This window comes from Crinia signifera, chromosome 2 (assembly GCF_055691185.1).
Source record: "Crinia signifera chromosome 2, ASM5569118v1, whole genome shotgun sequence".
NCBI lineage: Eukaryota > Metazoa > Chordata > Amphibia > Anura > Myobatrachidae > Crinia > Crinia signifera.
In genome coordinates this window covers 243,732,156-243,749,300 of record NC_139218.1, presented here as the reverse complement: position 1 = coordinate 243,749,300, position 17,145 = coordinate 243,732,156, and the positions used below count along the sequence as shown (strand labels likewise).

At 41.6% G+C, this 17,145-nt stretch overlaps 1 protein-coding gene across 2 annotated transcripts in view; it reads right to left on the bottom strand.

The window, feature by feature from the left end:
* P2RX1 (purinergic receptor P2X 1) overlaps nt 1–17,145 on the bottom strand; it is a 93,377-nt gene that overhangs the window by 26,568 nt on the left and 49,664 nt on the right. For both annotated transcript variants that reach the window (XM_083174139.1, XM_083174140.1), the window contains 2 exons: nt 6,390–6,477; nt 2,508–2,588 (listed from right to left, as the gene is read on the bottom strand). In XM_083174139.1, the coding sequence (XP_083030265.1) occupies nt 2,508–2,588; nt 6,390–6,477 (169 nt within the window). The remainder of the gene's footprint in view (nt 1–2,507; nt 2,589–6,389; nt 6,478–17,145) is intronic.

The window sequence follows — 17,145 nt, the reverse complement described above, 5'->3', positions numbered from 1 at the left end:
AAAGACCAGGAGGACGGACCCGGTACACAATCCTTTTTTACTGTTGGAGCGCTAATCCACATGCTCTAATACGGGACTTTGGCTTGAGAGGAGGGAAACCGCACAAGCACCTGCAGCCATTGCGGACATCAATTTGTATTGCTGGCAGAGTGTTTACTACGAGCAGCACGGAGGTGAGACTTGGCCATTCCACCAGACTGCCGCACTCCCCTTACGGCAACCGCTTAATACACACGGCAGTGCAGAGGCAGACTCCATCACTCCACTGATTGCCTTAATGACAACTCACTCAAAAACATTTCAGTTCAGGATTAGCTCCACCTAATATACAGGTCCACAGGATCCAGAGCCCAACAGATCTACAGCATTGCTGTAAGTATCTGAAGTAGATATTACAGTGTTGTTAATGCCGACAAGAAGCACAACATGCTCTCACCTTTGACTCACCAACAATTTTTCCAGACAACTATGCCCTTCAGAACATCTCTAGATTTCTTAGAAAGTCACAAAGAACAAAACTATATGTAATTTCACACCTAACTCACCAAATAATATCTTGTAACAAAATAAATCTGTTATTGAGTCAAAAGTCCTTTGTATACTTGTAAAAATTTATATCTGCCAGATTTTGCAGTGAAATTTTTTTTTTAAAGCACATGCATTACTTACATTTTCATATTTAAAAAAATATATATTTATTGACAGGAAAAATATAAAACAATAATTTCTTCACCATAATTGGGTAAATCCTTAACAATCATATAGAAATGAAAAGCAAAGAACATGTAAAATAAATACAGTGTGTTCACAAATCCAGTTGTATACATACATGTATATTGGCATAAAATAATCATTATCGGATATATAATAGAAATTACGCATTCAAAAATAATACAATGACAATATGCAGTCGGTGAGTAATATAATATATGTAGTAGATAGAGTGATCATCTCCAGATCATACCAGGAGGTATTGTGAAAACTATTCCGCAACGCCTCTTTCAGAAATTTTCATATACTTTAATAAAAACTATTCTATAAAGAATTTTCTTAGGTACTTGTGTATTATAGCGGCGCCCCCGATTCCCATCGCGTGATGTTTTAATCGCATCGCATTGCATGCCATGCACCCGATGGCATGCGATGAGACGCGATTTTTGCCCCCTATACGATGAAAGATTGTATAAGCACCCTAAAGGGTGCTTTTAAGCACTGTAATGGGTGCTTACAATGTTAAATGCACCCCCACGTCACACCCCCCCCCCCCCACACTATAAACGTGAACCCGAAGCGTAGCGAGCGCAGCGAGCCCGCGAGGGGCGGCGGTACGCGTCCTCCGACCTTTTCATACCCCCACTATCCACGTCGGCATGGAGTTGAGAATAAAAAGTGTGCTGAGCGCAGCGAGCCACCGAGCCCGAAGCGTGGCGAGCGCAGCGAGCCCCGCGTGGGGACGCGGATACCTTCAAAGGTATCGGAGTCCCCTCGCGGCCTTCACAGGTATCCACGTCCGCTCGCCACACTTTCTATTCTCAACTCCACGCCGATGTGGATAGTGGGGGTATGAAAAGGTCGGAGGACGCGTACCGCCGCCCCTCGCGGGCTCGCTGCGCTCGCAACGCTTCGGGTTGATGTTTATAGTGGGGGGGTGGCGGGGGGTGCATTTAACATTGTAAGCACCCATTAGGGTGCTTATACAATGTTTAATCGCATCGCATTGTATGGCATTGTATGCCATATACAATGTCATACAATTTTAAAATTGTATGGCATTGTACAATATCGCGCGATATCGTGTCGCATCGCATACCATCGTATGGCTTATGGTATGCGATGCGATGGGCGCCGCCAAAATACACAAGTACCTTTTCTTAATTGTCTAGTCAATCGATCATTCATCATTGATTGTTTTACATTCAATATACAAGAAATCTTACAGGTCTTGAAATTCTAATAACTCAATTTCAATTTGCCAATGGATATGGGTCTTAGGGTTCACAGTAATAAGGTCAACAGTCAATAGGTCGACCACTATTGGCTGACAGGCCATAGGTTGACACATAAAAAAGGTTGACATACCTTAGGTCGACATCGCTAAAAGGTCAACACAAGCAATAGGTTAACATTAAAAGGTTGACATAAGTTCTTCATGGTTTTTGTGTGTCTATGTCAACACAGGTCAACATGGAAACCTTATAAGTTTACTACGTCCCTTGCAGGGCTTGCTTCGCTCGCCATGCTTAGGGCATACTTTTATAATCTAACTCTATGTCCACTTGGATAGTAGAGTATGAAAAAACACAATACTTTAGAAAAAAACATATTGCTTGCGTCAACCTTTTAACCAAGTCGGCCTAAGGTATGACGACCTTTCTCATGTATCAAATTATGGCCTGTTGACCAACAGTGGTCAACCTATTGACTGTTGAGCTTATTACTGTTGACCCTTGCCAACCTGCAGTTCTCCCTACTGTGTTACTTGTATTTATATATGTTTTCATACATACCTATTAACTTTATGCTTGGGGAAACTAATACTGTTTTTGATAAATAATGTGAAGTTTTCTGCCTGCCTCAGCAATGGAGGACTGTAAATCGAACAAAAGACAATTAGCAATTAAACATTTCATGCCAATAATTCTAATAATCAAATACTAGTGTCAAATATACACAGCAGATAAGAGCCTACTATGGTTACAGCAATAATATTTATCTAACAGCAAACATCTACAGTATACCCAAGAACATTTACATTTGTATTATTAGACCTCTGCTGCCTCATGGTGGAAATAAAGTACTGGCCGAACACATAACACACAGTATCTGCTACAAGATGACAGCATGAAAGACATATGAATATGCTTAAACAATAAATAGCTTGCTGTGCTCCTAATGGTGTAAAGCAGCTCGATAAATAATCACAGTCCCCGATGTTCGTGGTTTACGCAGACAGGGGGCTGGAGCAGGGGAATGCCCAGCATTTTATGAGCGATCCCATAAAAGCGCTGACGCGGATATCGGACAGAATAATGCCCCTTTCCCACTGCAGCTAAAAAACTGTAAATTGCCAATTTTCAGTGCAATTTACCGTTTTAAGGCTGCAGTGGGAAAGTGCCAGTAGGGAAGCCAATCCCGGGGCATTTTTTCAATCCCGGGATTCGGGATTGAAAAATGCTCAATCCCGGGATTCCCGGGATTGGCTTTCCTAAAAAAAAGACACCCTAGCTGCCCCACATTTACCTTCATTTGAGGGTGCAGCAGGGTTGCCAGGAGCCCGGTTGCTGGGTGGGGGGGACGGGTTTTCCATGGTGCGGGATGGCGTGCTGGCATGCTGGCTGGCTTCGCGCTGGCTGGGTGGGCGGGTAGGCTTGCTGGCTGGGCGGGCAAGTGGGCTTGCTGGGCGGGTTCATAGCTGGCTGGGCGGGCGGGTAGGCTTGCTGGCTGGGCGGGCGGGTAGGCTTGCTGGGCGGGTTCATAGCTGGCTGGGCGGGCGGGTTCATAGCTGGCTGGGCGGGCTTGCTGGCTGGGCGGGCGGCGCGGCATCACATTGCCGGGCGCGACCTCTGCCTGCGCAGCATGACCTCTGATCTCGTCACGCTGCGCAGTGCTGCCGGGAGAAGTCGGGCAGCGTCTGAGCGATGCTCAGACGCTGCCCGGCATTAGACTGCGCGCATGCGGAATCTAATCCCGAAATCCCGGGATTGGAAACTCCAATCCCGGCGTTTTGGGGGCCAAATCCCGGGATCCCGCCGATCCCGATCCCGGGATTGGCCACCCTAAGTGCCAGAGTTGAAATACCGTTTAAAGTTAAATGGTATTTCAACCCGTTTTTAAAGCAGAGTCCAACACGTTAACATAACGTTTGAGAGGCAGTGGGAATGCCTCTTAAACGTTATTTAGCCTTCAGGCAGTCCCAGTGCCTGATGAGACCTAGTAGTTCTCACTTTGTGCATGTGTAATGAGTGCACGTGCTTAGTAAAGAGCCGCTCATTACATATGCGCATATGTAATGAGTGGCTCATTAGTATGCACGTGCACTCATTACATATGCGCAAAGTGAGAACTACTAGGCAGTAGTTAACTGGGACTGCCTGTACCCTGCATGGACCCCCGCTGCCTCACCACTGCCCTGCATCCCCGTGCAGGTAAGTACAAGGGGAGGGGAGGTGGGGGCACAGGGCAGGTACGGGGGGTTAGGCACTCTTTACACTTGGGGGGGGGGGGAGGGATTAGGCACTCTTTACACTGGGGAGGGGGGGGGGGTTAGGCACTCTACATTTTACACGGTTCACTGCAATGGGAATGGTACTTAAATGGTATTTAAAACGGTAATCTGCTGCAGTGGGAATGCTAATACCGTTTTAAATACCATTTAAGATTACCAGTACTTTAAACTGGTCTGCAGTGGGAAAGCAGCATAATAGTCAGTCTAGACTGACTTTTATTACCGGATGGGAGAAAAATCATTTGCTGGTGTGCGACCATGAAATGATTTCTCTCCCGTTCAGCCGCATGAAAGGAGATGTGTTAGCGAACACATCCACTCGCATGTTACAGAGGGGAATCCCATACCAGGGGATGTTCGGCCTGGCAGCGAGCAGTGTTTACCTGTTTGTTGGGAACATCCGCAGCCTAGCAAACAGGTCTGAATCAGGACCTTAGTCTGCTGATTTCAGATTTATTTTATATGAATATCCTTACCAAGAACTAAGGTTTAAAAAGGGCTGAGAATATACCTAAATGATAAAAAAAAAGGGTCAGACTAGATGGGCCAAGTGGTTCTTATCTGTCATCAAATTCTATTAAATAGATCAAATTAATTTTTAAAGGAATCGTAATGACTTTGTCGCGGTCCTCTGCATTCAGGTCATACAGTATGTAAAATACCATAATATCTATATATTATTGGATCAGAGCTTAATAACTGTATAGCAGAGGCAGAACTACTATTGGTGCAGCAGGTGCAGTGAACCAGGGCCCCTGAGGACTACGGGGCCCACTGCTGCCCCTGTTATCCTCTTCCTGTTACTCTCTGCCTCTCCCTGTCACCCACTGCTGTGTTGCATATTGTGAACTTAGATAAGGGTGGAGGAGAGGGTCTAAATTATATTTTTGCACCTGGACTCACCACCCACAAGTTCCACCACTGCTGTATACAGATGGAGCCCCTCTCATCTTTGCTCAGCTCTCGCCAGAACGTTCCCGCTGGGGAGGGCCGACGGAGAGGGACTCCATCAGACTGGGATGTGCGCACTTCTCACGTGCGTCCCAGTCTCTCAGCGGCTGGGCAGCGGGACCCTGCCTGTCTCCATTTCAGGGGAGGGTTTGGGGTGGGGAACGTCTTGTGCGTACCCCCTGGTGGGGGCTGGCAAGATGAAACGGGCTACATCTGTAGCTTTATACATTTCAGATCACCATGAGAAATATACAGTAAATATATTTTTCCAAATCTTGTGTACTGGTATCTACTGTATATTCCATTACCGCAACATAATATGACATTGGTGTGTATTATTGGTATAACTTTTCTGTAATTTCAGCATTTACACTGAATTATTTAACATTATACTGCCTGCATCCAGCCCTTGATATTGGATTATATTATTACAATAATTGTCTGCAGCCAGCCTTTATCAACAGAGTTCACTTTTGCATACTCTCCAACATGACCCATTCCATTCGGTACACAATGCTCTGTTCCTGGACGTCCCTGGTAATGTATGATTGTCATCACCTGTGTTGAAACACCTTTCTCTTCAATTACGTAGTTCCACACAGGTGCTGGCAATCATACAATACCAGGGAAGTTCAGGAGCAGAGCATTGTGTACCGAATGCAATGGGTCATGTTGGAGGGTATGCTTTTGCAGCTACCAGCACAAAGCATTTGACCTTGGAGTACATTATTAGTTTAGATCAGGGGTTATCAAACTCGGTACTCAGGACCCCACACAGTTCACATTTTCCAGGTCACCCAACAGGTGCATTCATTACTCATTGACACATTTTAAAAGATCCACAGGTGGAGCCAATTATTTAACTTGTGATTCTGTGAGGAGACCTGCAAAACATGCACTGTGTGGGCTCCTGAGTTTGAGAACCTGTGGTTTAGCTCATCTGCATCATTATCTGTCCTCTGCATACTTATTTACTTAGTAAATGGTGCACTGAATGACATTATTATACTTGCTATTAATGTTCTGTCCATCTATGAACTACAGCAATACATAAGCCTCTACTTGGAGTAGAAAACCTGAGTAATGGCAGTGCGATAACCATTAAGGGAAAGGCAGTTTCTATAGGTGAAGAAAAGGTCCTATAACTTTTATTCTGGTATTGTCATAACAAATATTAGGTTGTATGCTCAAAACTTCAAAGATAACAACATACTCAGGAACAACATCATCATTTTCCACAGGACACCAGGCATAGACTTCACAAGACTTGTTGTAAGTTATGCATTTTCCAGTCAGGAATCCTGTGAAAGATACATAGACCATTTATTGCATACACTAAAACATGTCACATTGAGAATTATAATGTACAGTAATGTAAAATGTTGTATGTATGCACATTTTGTGGGTCTCAGTAATGGAGGACTGAAAGTGGATCTGTCACTAATTATGCAGCATCAGTATTTCAGTTATTATATAGTGAATAATGCATGACTAAACATAAAACACAATAACCCTGCAATCTTCTTGTTCTTTAAATCTGTGTGTAACGGATTCAGAGGTATATTTTAAAAAGCTGTGAATAGCCATTTATTAGTGAAAAGCCCGGACGTTTTCAGGGAGGGTCAGCTCCAGCTAGGGTTACCACCTAGGACCTTTAATTCCGGACACATGTTAATTACACAGGTTCTGTGGCAGTTTTAAATCAGGTGAAGTGGAGTCTTGAAGTCAGCCAGCCACAGAACCTGTGTAATTAATATGTGTCCGGAATTAAAGGGACTAGGTGGTAACCCTAGCTCCAGCCTGGATCAGCCTGATTCTATCGTACAGATAGAAACCCAGATATAGGTTCTGGGTTACCCACAGACTGCACAGACAAGAAAAATCATTCAATGGTGAGTGAGATGCGGCTATTTGCCGATTGGTTTCTTTGTGGCAGCGCAGCTGCTATCTGATCACAGGGCGCTGAAATTTTGCCATATTTCCCCACAGTCACGTAGCGGAGACCAGGTCACATATGTGAAAGTGGTATACAGCCACTGCTCTTCTGCTTCACCAGAAGTGTCATCAAGAATATGGCATTGAGTGACTCATAAGCTGAGTAACGTCACTTACATCCCGTGCGTGCTATATTGCCTGCACTATTATGGACAAATTGGCAGAGGAAACATAATACACATTTTTACTTGCAGATGTTTCCACCAACTTCCACGTCACATCTCCAATTTACAGTGCAATAATGCTTCCACCAGCTTTCTTATCCTATGTTGTACACAGTTCACTGCAATGCAAACAAATTGAGCTACTGTATTCCCAATCAGATAACTGGAATTACACAGAATAATAAAAAAAAAAAATACCTTTAACCCCTTCCTGACACAGCCAGTTTTTGCCTTCCTGACAGAGCCATTTTTTTCAAATCTGACATGTTTCACTTAAGTGGGGATAACTTTTTTTTGCTTTTACTTATCCCAGTGATTTTGAGATTGTTTTCTCGTGACACATTGTACTTCAAGTTAGTGGTAAATTTGGGTCGATACAGTCTGTGTTTTTTTGTGAAAAATACCAAAATGTCGTGAAAAAATGGAAAATTTTGCAATTTGCAAAATGTCACATTTTCTGCTTGAGAGACAAATAAACATACCACTCAAAATAGTTAATAACTAACAAAGACCATATGTCTACTTTATGTTGCCATCATTATTTCAACCTCCTTTTAATTTTTTTGGACACTAGGAGGCTTCAAATATGAATAGCAAATTCTCAAATTTTCAAGAAAATTTCAAACACTGATTTTTTTAGGGACCAGTTCAGTTCTGATGTGACTTTGAGGGACTTGTATGTGAGACACCCCCATAAATGATGCCATTTCAAAAACTGCACCCCTCACAGTATTCAAAACAGCATTTTGGAAGTTTGTTAACCCTTTAGGTGTTTCACAGGAATTAAAACAAAGTGTAGGTGAAATTTCAAAATTTCTTTTTTTTTGCAGAGTTTCAATTTTTAATATATTTTTCTAACGAATACAGTAGATTTTACTAGAGAAATGTGACTAAAAATTGATTCCCCCAATTCTTTTGTTTTCATAAATATCCTATATGTGGCCCTAGTGTGCACGTTGACCAAACCACAGGCTTCATAATAGAAGGAGCACCTACTTGATTTTGGAGCCTCCTTTTTATGAGATTTTTTTTTAGGCACCATGTAGGTTTCTAGGCACCATAAGTGCTAAAAGTTAGGAACCTCCCCCACAAGTCACCCCATTTTGCAAACTACACCCTTCAGGGAATTCATTTAGGGGTATAGTGTACATTTCAAACCCCCAGGGGTTTCACCAATTTTGATACAACTGGGCTGTGAAAATGAAAAAATTTAATTTTTCATTTTCACAGCTCAGTTGTATCAAAATTGGTGAAACCCCTGGGGGTTTGAAATGTACACTATACCCCCTGATGAATTCCCTGAAGGGTGTAGTTTGCAAAATGGGGTCACTTGTGGGGGGGTTCCACTGTATGGGTGCTTCAGGGGTCATTCAACCAGAATCTGTGCTGCAAAATCCAAAAATCACTCCTTCCCTTCTGAGTCCTGCCATGCACCCAACTGGTATTTTTTGGTCACATGTGAGGCATTGCCATACTCGGGAGAAATTGGGGCACAGATTTTGGGGTGCTTTGTCTCCTTCATTCCTTGTGAAAATGAAAAATTTTGAGCCAGATCTGCATTTTTGTGTAAAAAAATGTAATTTTGGCTGGGTGGGAGGGAGGGCTGGAGGGAGGCTGCCGGGAGGGAGGGCGGGCTGCCGGGCGGGTGGAAGGGCGGGTGGGAGGGCGGTTTGCCGCTCAGTGGTGATCGGTGCTGTACTTAACAGCACCGATCACCACCGATCTCTGTGTTACCGAGCGGCTTAAGGTTTTGGGCATTGAAACGAAGGTTATTGAGACCAAACATAAAAAATACCAGAGAGATAAGACGGACTATGAACTTAATAGAGTCAGGTCCTGGCATACAGAACAAAAGAAAAAATCAGAGTATATAGATCATAGGAGACCAGAAAATAGAGATTACCAATATGAAAAAAGAGGTAACTACACCCCCAGACCCAACTATACACAGAATGGTTGGAGGGAGGTTCCCTTCAAAAATAGAAGGACACCTTCATATCATAGAGGTCCCAGACAATATACATCTAGACCCAACAGAATAGAAAGAGGGCATAATGGCTTTATTCACAGAAATCGCTATGAAAGATTAAACTCAATATCAGATGGGGATTCCAGCAATTTTTTAGGGCAGGGCCCTGCCCTCCAAGGTCACAGACCGCAGCCCCCAAATACCCCGGTGGGTTTAAAAAGACGCAGAGGGGAAAGAGAGGAGCAGGATTATGTAGAAAGAGAACCAAAAATGAGAACCCTCAAGTAACAACAGACACTTATCAAAAAAAACCCTCACAGATGTGGAAAATAAGGTTCTTAAAAAAGGTTTATCCTTCGCACCATCAACAGGGCCCACTAAATTCGATCTATATATCGATCTTAATCTTTATATCAGAAAACTCACTCTGAAACGCCACTATTTGAAAAAATCAGACGCCCCACTCAGAAATTGGACCGATATATCGGATACACAAAAAATGGAACCACTAACTAATCTTAAACCAAAGTCAACATATTATCCCGTGGAGTCAAAGGGTCCCCATTTAGAATTATTTTCTGATCTGGTAAAAAAAGAAATTGACCATCTAAAAACCAATAATAATAAAAAATATGGCCAAAAAAATCTATCAAAAAAAGAATTTGAAGCGCTAAGAAATTTATCAACTGATACTACCATTGTCATCAAGAGTGCTGACAAGGGGGGGGGGGTTGTTATTCTTGACCGCGAGTATTATGTAGCTGAGGCCAATAGACTATTGGGGGACACCACCTCATATCAAAAACTAAATGCCGACCCTACAAATCAGTATATTACTGAATTGGAAGACCATCTAAAAAGTGGTTTAGCTTCTAAGGTTTTGTCCCTAGATGAATATAGATATCTCTTGAATCCTACACCCAACCTGGCTACTTTCTACCACCTGCCAAAGATCCACAAGAGTTTAGAGAACCCCCCTGGCCGCCCAATAGTGGCTGGCATTGGATCTTTGACAGCCAGGGTCTCCGAATATGTGGATACTATAATTAAACCGTATGTCCCAAAATTGACTACATATATCCGCGACTCAACCCATATGTTACAGCTTATGAAGGATGTTGTATGGGATGATGGCCTCCATTGGGCATCAATTGATGTCCAATCATTGTATACAGCAATACCCCATGAAGGGGGAATCATGGCCGTTAAAACTGTTTTGAGTCGTGATCCATCATGTTTAGAGTCAACAAGGGACTTTGTATGTGACTCCCTAAAATTTGTGTTAACACACAACTATTTTGAATTTTTGGGGGAGTGGTTTCTCCAGGTTTGGGGCACGGCGATGGGGACGATCTGTGCCCCAAGCCTGGCAAACCTGTATATGGGTGAGTGGGAGACTCAGTTGCTGATGGGGGCATGGGCCCATAAAATTTGTTTTTTTAAGCGTTTCATAGACGATATCATCCTTATATGGAGGGGTGACAAATTTGAGTTTGATCAGTTCATGCTGGAATTGAATGTGAACTCTTTTAATCTGAAGTTCACATCGAATTTTCAGTCAGAAAAAATAGAATTTCTGGATCTTATACTGAGTGTGGAAAACTTCCCAAGAATTCCCTATGTGGAAACATATACCTTCTTCAAAGGTGTGGACAGTAATAGTTACTTAGAATATGAGAGTTGTCACTTCAAGCCCTGGAAGAACAACATCCCGTATTCACAGTTTCTCCGTTTACGGAGAAACTGTACTAATATCGAGATGTTTGACAACCAGGCTAAAGTATATGTTGAAAGATTTAGGGAACGGGGGTACCCTAAAAGTGTGGTTGAAAGTGCACTCGAAAAAGCCAAAATCCTGCCTAGAGAAGATGTTTTAGAATATAAAGAGAAAAAGGAGGAGAATGAAAATGGTCATAATTGTTTATCACTAAATATAACGATGGGGAGCGAAACATCGCCAAAATCCTGAAAAAACATTGGCATATTTTGAAGTGTGACCCCCTACTTGGACCAATGTTAGAGGAGTCCCCCAAAATCGTGTATACTAGAGCTAAAACCATCAGCTCATGGGTATCCAAAAGCCAATTGGAACCCATTATCTCAAATGAACAAACTAATAATTCCTCTTTTCTCTCTTTAAAAGGCTGTTTTCCCTGTGGGAGATGCAAAATATGTCCCTTCATTCAAAAAGGGTCTGCCTTTGATGGACCAGATAACCTGTCTTTTAAAATTGGTCACTTTATTAATTGCAATTCAACCTATATTGTATACCTTCTGATATGTCCCTGCGGGTTCCGATATGTGGGAAAGACCAAGCGCTGTCTAAAGACCCGTTTGTTGGAACATGTCAGAAATATCAAACACGGCATTACCAATCATAGTGTGCCAAGACACTTTAAAAGTAGTCATAATTGTAATCCCGCAGGTCTAAAAGTAAGGGGTATTGAAATGGTCCCCCAGAACAAAAGGGGTGGAGACCGAGATCGCGCTCTATTAAGACGCGAAACGTACTGGATTTTAACCCTTAATACTTTATCACCTGTAGGGTTAAATGAAGGATACGAAATCACTCCATTTATAAACAAATAAATAGAAAATAAGATCTGCTTTACCTGTTTTAAGAGCCATGGCTAATCAATAGGTTAAGGGTAGCATCTCACTACCTCGTTTTCATTATCTGTATGCTCTTTTATTATCTGTATGCTCTCTGTATGTATTTTGAAATGGCATTTTGAAATATTGTTTATGTCTATGTATATGCTTTTGATGTGAAACTATGGTGTGCCATTTTGACTGCATCATGAGATATGCATTATTTAGGACATATTTTATTAATTTGTCCCCCCTAATACTCTATAAACATTTTAAAGAATCAATTACATTTGCCAATATGAGCGCTGGTTCGTTTTGCTGGTAAAGTGTATGGTCTCTGTATTTATATACTCATTATCCCTAAAAAACTTACTTTTATTGTAAGTAGAACGTGCATAAAATTAATTTGTTTAAGCACGCACTAGATGGTGCATATTAGAGATATGAATTTGCCCTCTAGATGTATTACATACATGCATGTTGTCATAATACTACATAATATAGCTATGATATATGCCATGATATATGTTATTATTCGTTTAAACTCAGCTGCCCGATAACATGCCGCGATCTCTGTAATCAAGAAGCCCGGGGCTGGTATTACACGCCCCTTAAAGAGAGTGTCGTTTTCATTGGTCACTGCTGTCCTCATAACCTGGAGCCGTCTGTCACCAGCCACGCCCTCTGACGAAGTTTGACTACGAAACGCGTTAGGGCGGGGCTTGGTGACGACGTGCTCCTTCCTAGCCAGGATCCCCCTGCCGCATCTGTTCCTGATAGACGCTGTGGTGCACCGTGTCCTCCGTGTCTTCCGTGGAGTGTGCGGTGAGATTCCATGCTGATCTACAGTTGCCCCGGATGGTGGTAGGAGCTTGCCTGGCTTGTAATTTTACACCATGTGGTAACCAGTCCACTGCTGTTCTTTTATTGGTACGAGTCTTTATCGATTGCACCGGAGAATTTTAATGTTCTAATAAATCACTTTGGTTTTACACTATGGAGCGCTCCTCTTGTGTTTCTATTTGAACAGATCTTTTGCTTGTTCCCGTGAGTCCTGGGAGCTACCTTGGAGTGAGCTGCAGTCCGGATTGGGACTTATAGTGTGCTAACAAGGGATTGAAATATCCTCTTGTTTCCTACTGGTATTGGACCATCAATTCAGCGCTGACTTGTTCCACCTGTATTCCATTTTTCCACAGACTTTGCTTTGGACTCTTAGGTGGACTTAGCTGCTTTTTTGTGGTTGTGTGTAAAAAACATCTGTGAAAAGTATTTTGTTTTATTGTCAGTTGTATAACTGGTGTTTTAATATGTATAGAAGCAGTGACTTAAATGATAGAAGGCAGAGAGAATGTAATCGTATATTTGATGAAAAAATCATCCCTCAGGTGTTTGATGAGTCAAGTAATACAAACCCTGACACTCTTTACATGCTGGAAAAACTCCTCATCCGTGAAACCAAAACCTGGTGGGACATAAAAAGTCTAGATAATTATGTCACCTGCGGGAGAGTTCCCAGAGGTCTAAGATTAAATAAAATGCCCACCACTGGTTTGGAGGATGAGAAGTTTATGAAAGAGTGGTACCAAATATTAGACGAATGCTCTTTTTCACTTATCAAGTTATTAATAACAGAAAAAAAGAAAAATCTGAAGGAAATCGAGAAACAACTCGATGATATAAAACCAGATTTGGATAAGGTTAAAGATAGCGAGATATTTAAAAAGAAAAAGGAAGAGATAGATAAAAAGGTTTTGGGCATTGAAACGAAGGTTATTGAGACCAAACATAAAAAATACCAGAGAGATAAGACGGACTATGAACTTAATAGAGTCAGGTCCTGGCATACAGAACAAAAGAAAAAATCAGAGTATATAGATCATAGGAGACCAGAAAATAGAGATTACCAATATGAAAAAAGAGGTAACTACACCCCCAGACCCAACTATACACAGAATGGTTGGAGGGAGGTTCCCTTCAAAAATAGAAGGACACCTTCATATCATAGAGGTCCCAGACAATATACATCTAGACCCAACAGAATAGAAAGAGGGCATAATGGCTTTATTCACAGAAATCGCTATGAAAGATTAAACTCAATATCAGATGGGGATTCCAGCAATTTTTTAAGGCAGGGCCCTGCCCTCCAAGGTCACAGACCGCAGCCCCAGCCCCCAAATACCCCGGTGGGTTTAAAAAGACGCAGAGGGGAAAGAGAGGAGCAGGATTATGTAGAAAGAGAACCAAAAATGAGAACCCTCAAGTAACAACAGACACTAAGGGTATTTTCAATTTATCAAAAAAAACCCTCACAGATGTGGAAAATAAGGTTCTTAAAAAAGGTTTATCCTTCGCACCATCAACAGGGCCCACTAAATTCGATCTATATATCGATCTTAATCTTTATATCAGAAAACTCACTCTGAAACGCCACTATTTGAAAAAATCAGACGCCCCACTCAGAAATTGGACCGATATATCGGATACACAAAAAATGGAACCACTAACTAATCTTAAACCAAAGTCAACATATTATCCCGTGGAGTCAAAGGGTCCCCATTTAGAATTATTTTCTGATCTGGTAAAAAAAGAAATTGACCATCTAAAAACCAATAATAATAAAAAATATGGCCAAAAAAATCTATCAAAAAAAGAATTTGAAGCGCTAAGAAATTTATCAACTGATACTACCATTGTCATCAAGAGTGCTGACAAGGGGGGGGGGGGGGGGGTTGTTATTCTTGACCGCGAGTATTATGTAGCTGAGGCCAATAGACTATTGGGGGACACCACCTCATATCAAAAACTAAATGCCGACCCTACAAATCAGTATATTACTGAATTGGAAGACCATCTAAAAAGTGGTTTAGCTTCTAAGGTTTTGTCCCTAGATGAATATAGATATCTCTTGAATCCTACACCCAACCTGGCTACTTTCTACCACCTGCCAAAGATCCACAAGAGTTTAGAGAACCCCCCTGGCCGCCCAATAGTGGCTGGCATTGGATCTTTGACAGCCAGGGTCTCCGAATATGTGGATACTATAATTAAACCGTATGTCCCAAAATTGACTACATATATCCGCGACTCAACCCATATGTTACAGCTTATGAAGGATGTTGTATGGGATGATGGCCTCCATTGGGCATCAATTGATGTCCAATCATTGTATACAGCAATACCCCATGAAGGGGGAATCATGGCCGTTAAAACTGTTTTGAGTCGTGATCCATCATGTTTAGAGTCAACAAGGGACTTTGTATGTGACTCCCTAAAATTTGTGTTAACACACAACTATTTTGAATTTTTGGGGGAGTGGTTTCTCCAGGTTTGGGGCACGGCGATGGGGACGATCTGTGCCCCAAGCCTGGCAAACCAGTATATGGGTGAGTGGGAGACTCAGTTGCTGATGGGGGCATGGGCCCATAAAATTTGTTTTTTTAAGCGTTTCATAGACGATATCATCCTTATATGGAGGGGTGACAAATTTGAGTTTGATCAGTTCATGCTGGAATTGAATGTGAACTCTTTTAATCTGAAGTTCACATCGAATTTTCAGTCAGAAAAAATAGAATTTCTGGATCTTATACTGAGTGTGGAAAACTTCCCAAGAATTCCCTATGTGGAAACATATACCTTCTTCAAAGGTGTGGACAGTAATAGTTACTTAGAATATGAGAGTTGTCACTTCAAGCCCTGGAAGAACAACATCCCGTATTCACAGTTTCTCCGTTTACGGAGAAACTGTACTAATATCGAGATGTTTGACAACCAGGCTAAAGTATATGTTGAAAGATTTAGGGAACGGGGGTACCCTAAAAGTGTGGTTGAAAGTGCACTCGAAAAAGCCAAAATCCTGCCTAGAGAAGATGTTTTAGAATATAAAGAGAAAAAGGAGGAGAATGAAAATGGTCATAATTGTTTATTTATCACTAAATATAACGATGGGGAGCGAAACATCGCCAAAATCCTGAAAAAACATTGGCATATTTTGAAGTGTGACCCCCTACTTGGACCAATGTTAGAGGAGTCCCCCAAAATCGTGTATACTAGAGCTAAAACCATCAGCTCATGGGTATCCAAAAGCCAATTGGAACCCATTATCTCAAATGAACAAACTAATAATTCCTCTTTTCTCTCTTTAAAAGGCTGTTTTCCCTGTGGGAGATGCAAAATATGTCCCTTCATTCAAAAAGGGTCTGCCTTTGATGGACCAGATAACCTGTCTTTTAAAATTGGTCACTTTATTAATTGCAATTCAACCTATATTGTATACCTTCTGATATGTCCCTGCGGGTTCCGATATGTGGGAAAGACCAAGCGCTGTCTAAAGACCCGTTTGTTGGAACATGTCAGAAATATCAAACACGGCATTACCAATCATAGTGTGCCAAGACACTTTAAAAGTAGTCATAATTGTAATCCCGCAGGTCTAAAAGTAAGGGGTATTGAAATGGTCCCCCAGAACAAAAGGGGTGGAGACCGAGATCGCGCTCTATTAAGACGCGAAACGTACTGGATTTTAACCCTTAATACTTTATCACCTGTAGGGTTAAATGAAGGATACGAAATCACTCCATTTATAAACAAATAAATAGAAAATAAGATCTGCTTTACCTGTTTTAAGAGCCATGGCTAATCAATAGGTTAAGGGTAGCATCTCACTACCTCTTTTTCATTATCTGTATGCTCTTTTATTATCTGTATGCTCTCTGTATGTATTTTGAAATGGCATTTTGAAATATTGTTTATGTCTATGTATATGCTTTTGATGTGAAACTATGGTGTGCCATTTTGACTGCATCATGAGATATGCATTATTTAGGACATATTTTATTAATTTGTCCCCCCTAATACTCTATAAACATTTTAAAGAATCAATTACATTTGCCAATATGAGCGCTGGTTCGTTTTGCTGGTAAAGTGTATGGTCTCTGTATTTATATACTCATTATCCCTAAAAAACTTACTTTTATTGTAAGTAGAACGTGCATAAAATTAATTTGTTTAAGCACGCACTAGATGGTGCATATTAGAGATATGAATTTGCCCTCTAGATGTATTACATACATGCATGTTGTCATAATACTACATAATATAGCTATGATATATGCCATGATATATGTTATTATTCGTTTAAACTCAGCTGCCCGATAACATGCCGCGATCTCTGTAATCAAGAAGCCCGGGGCTGGTATTACACGCCCCTTAAAGAGAGTGTCGTTTTCATTGGTCACTGCTGTCCTCAT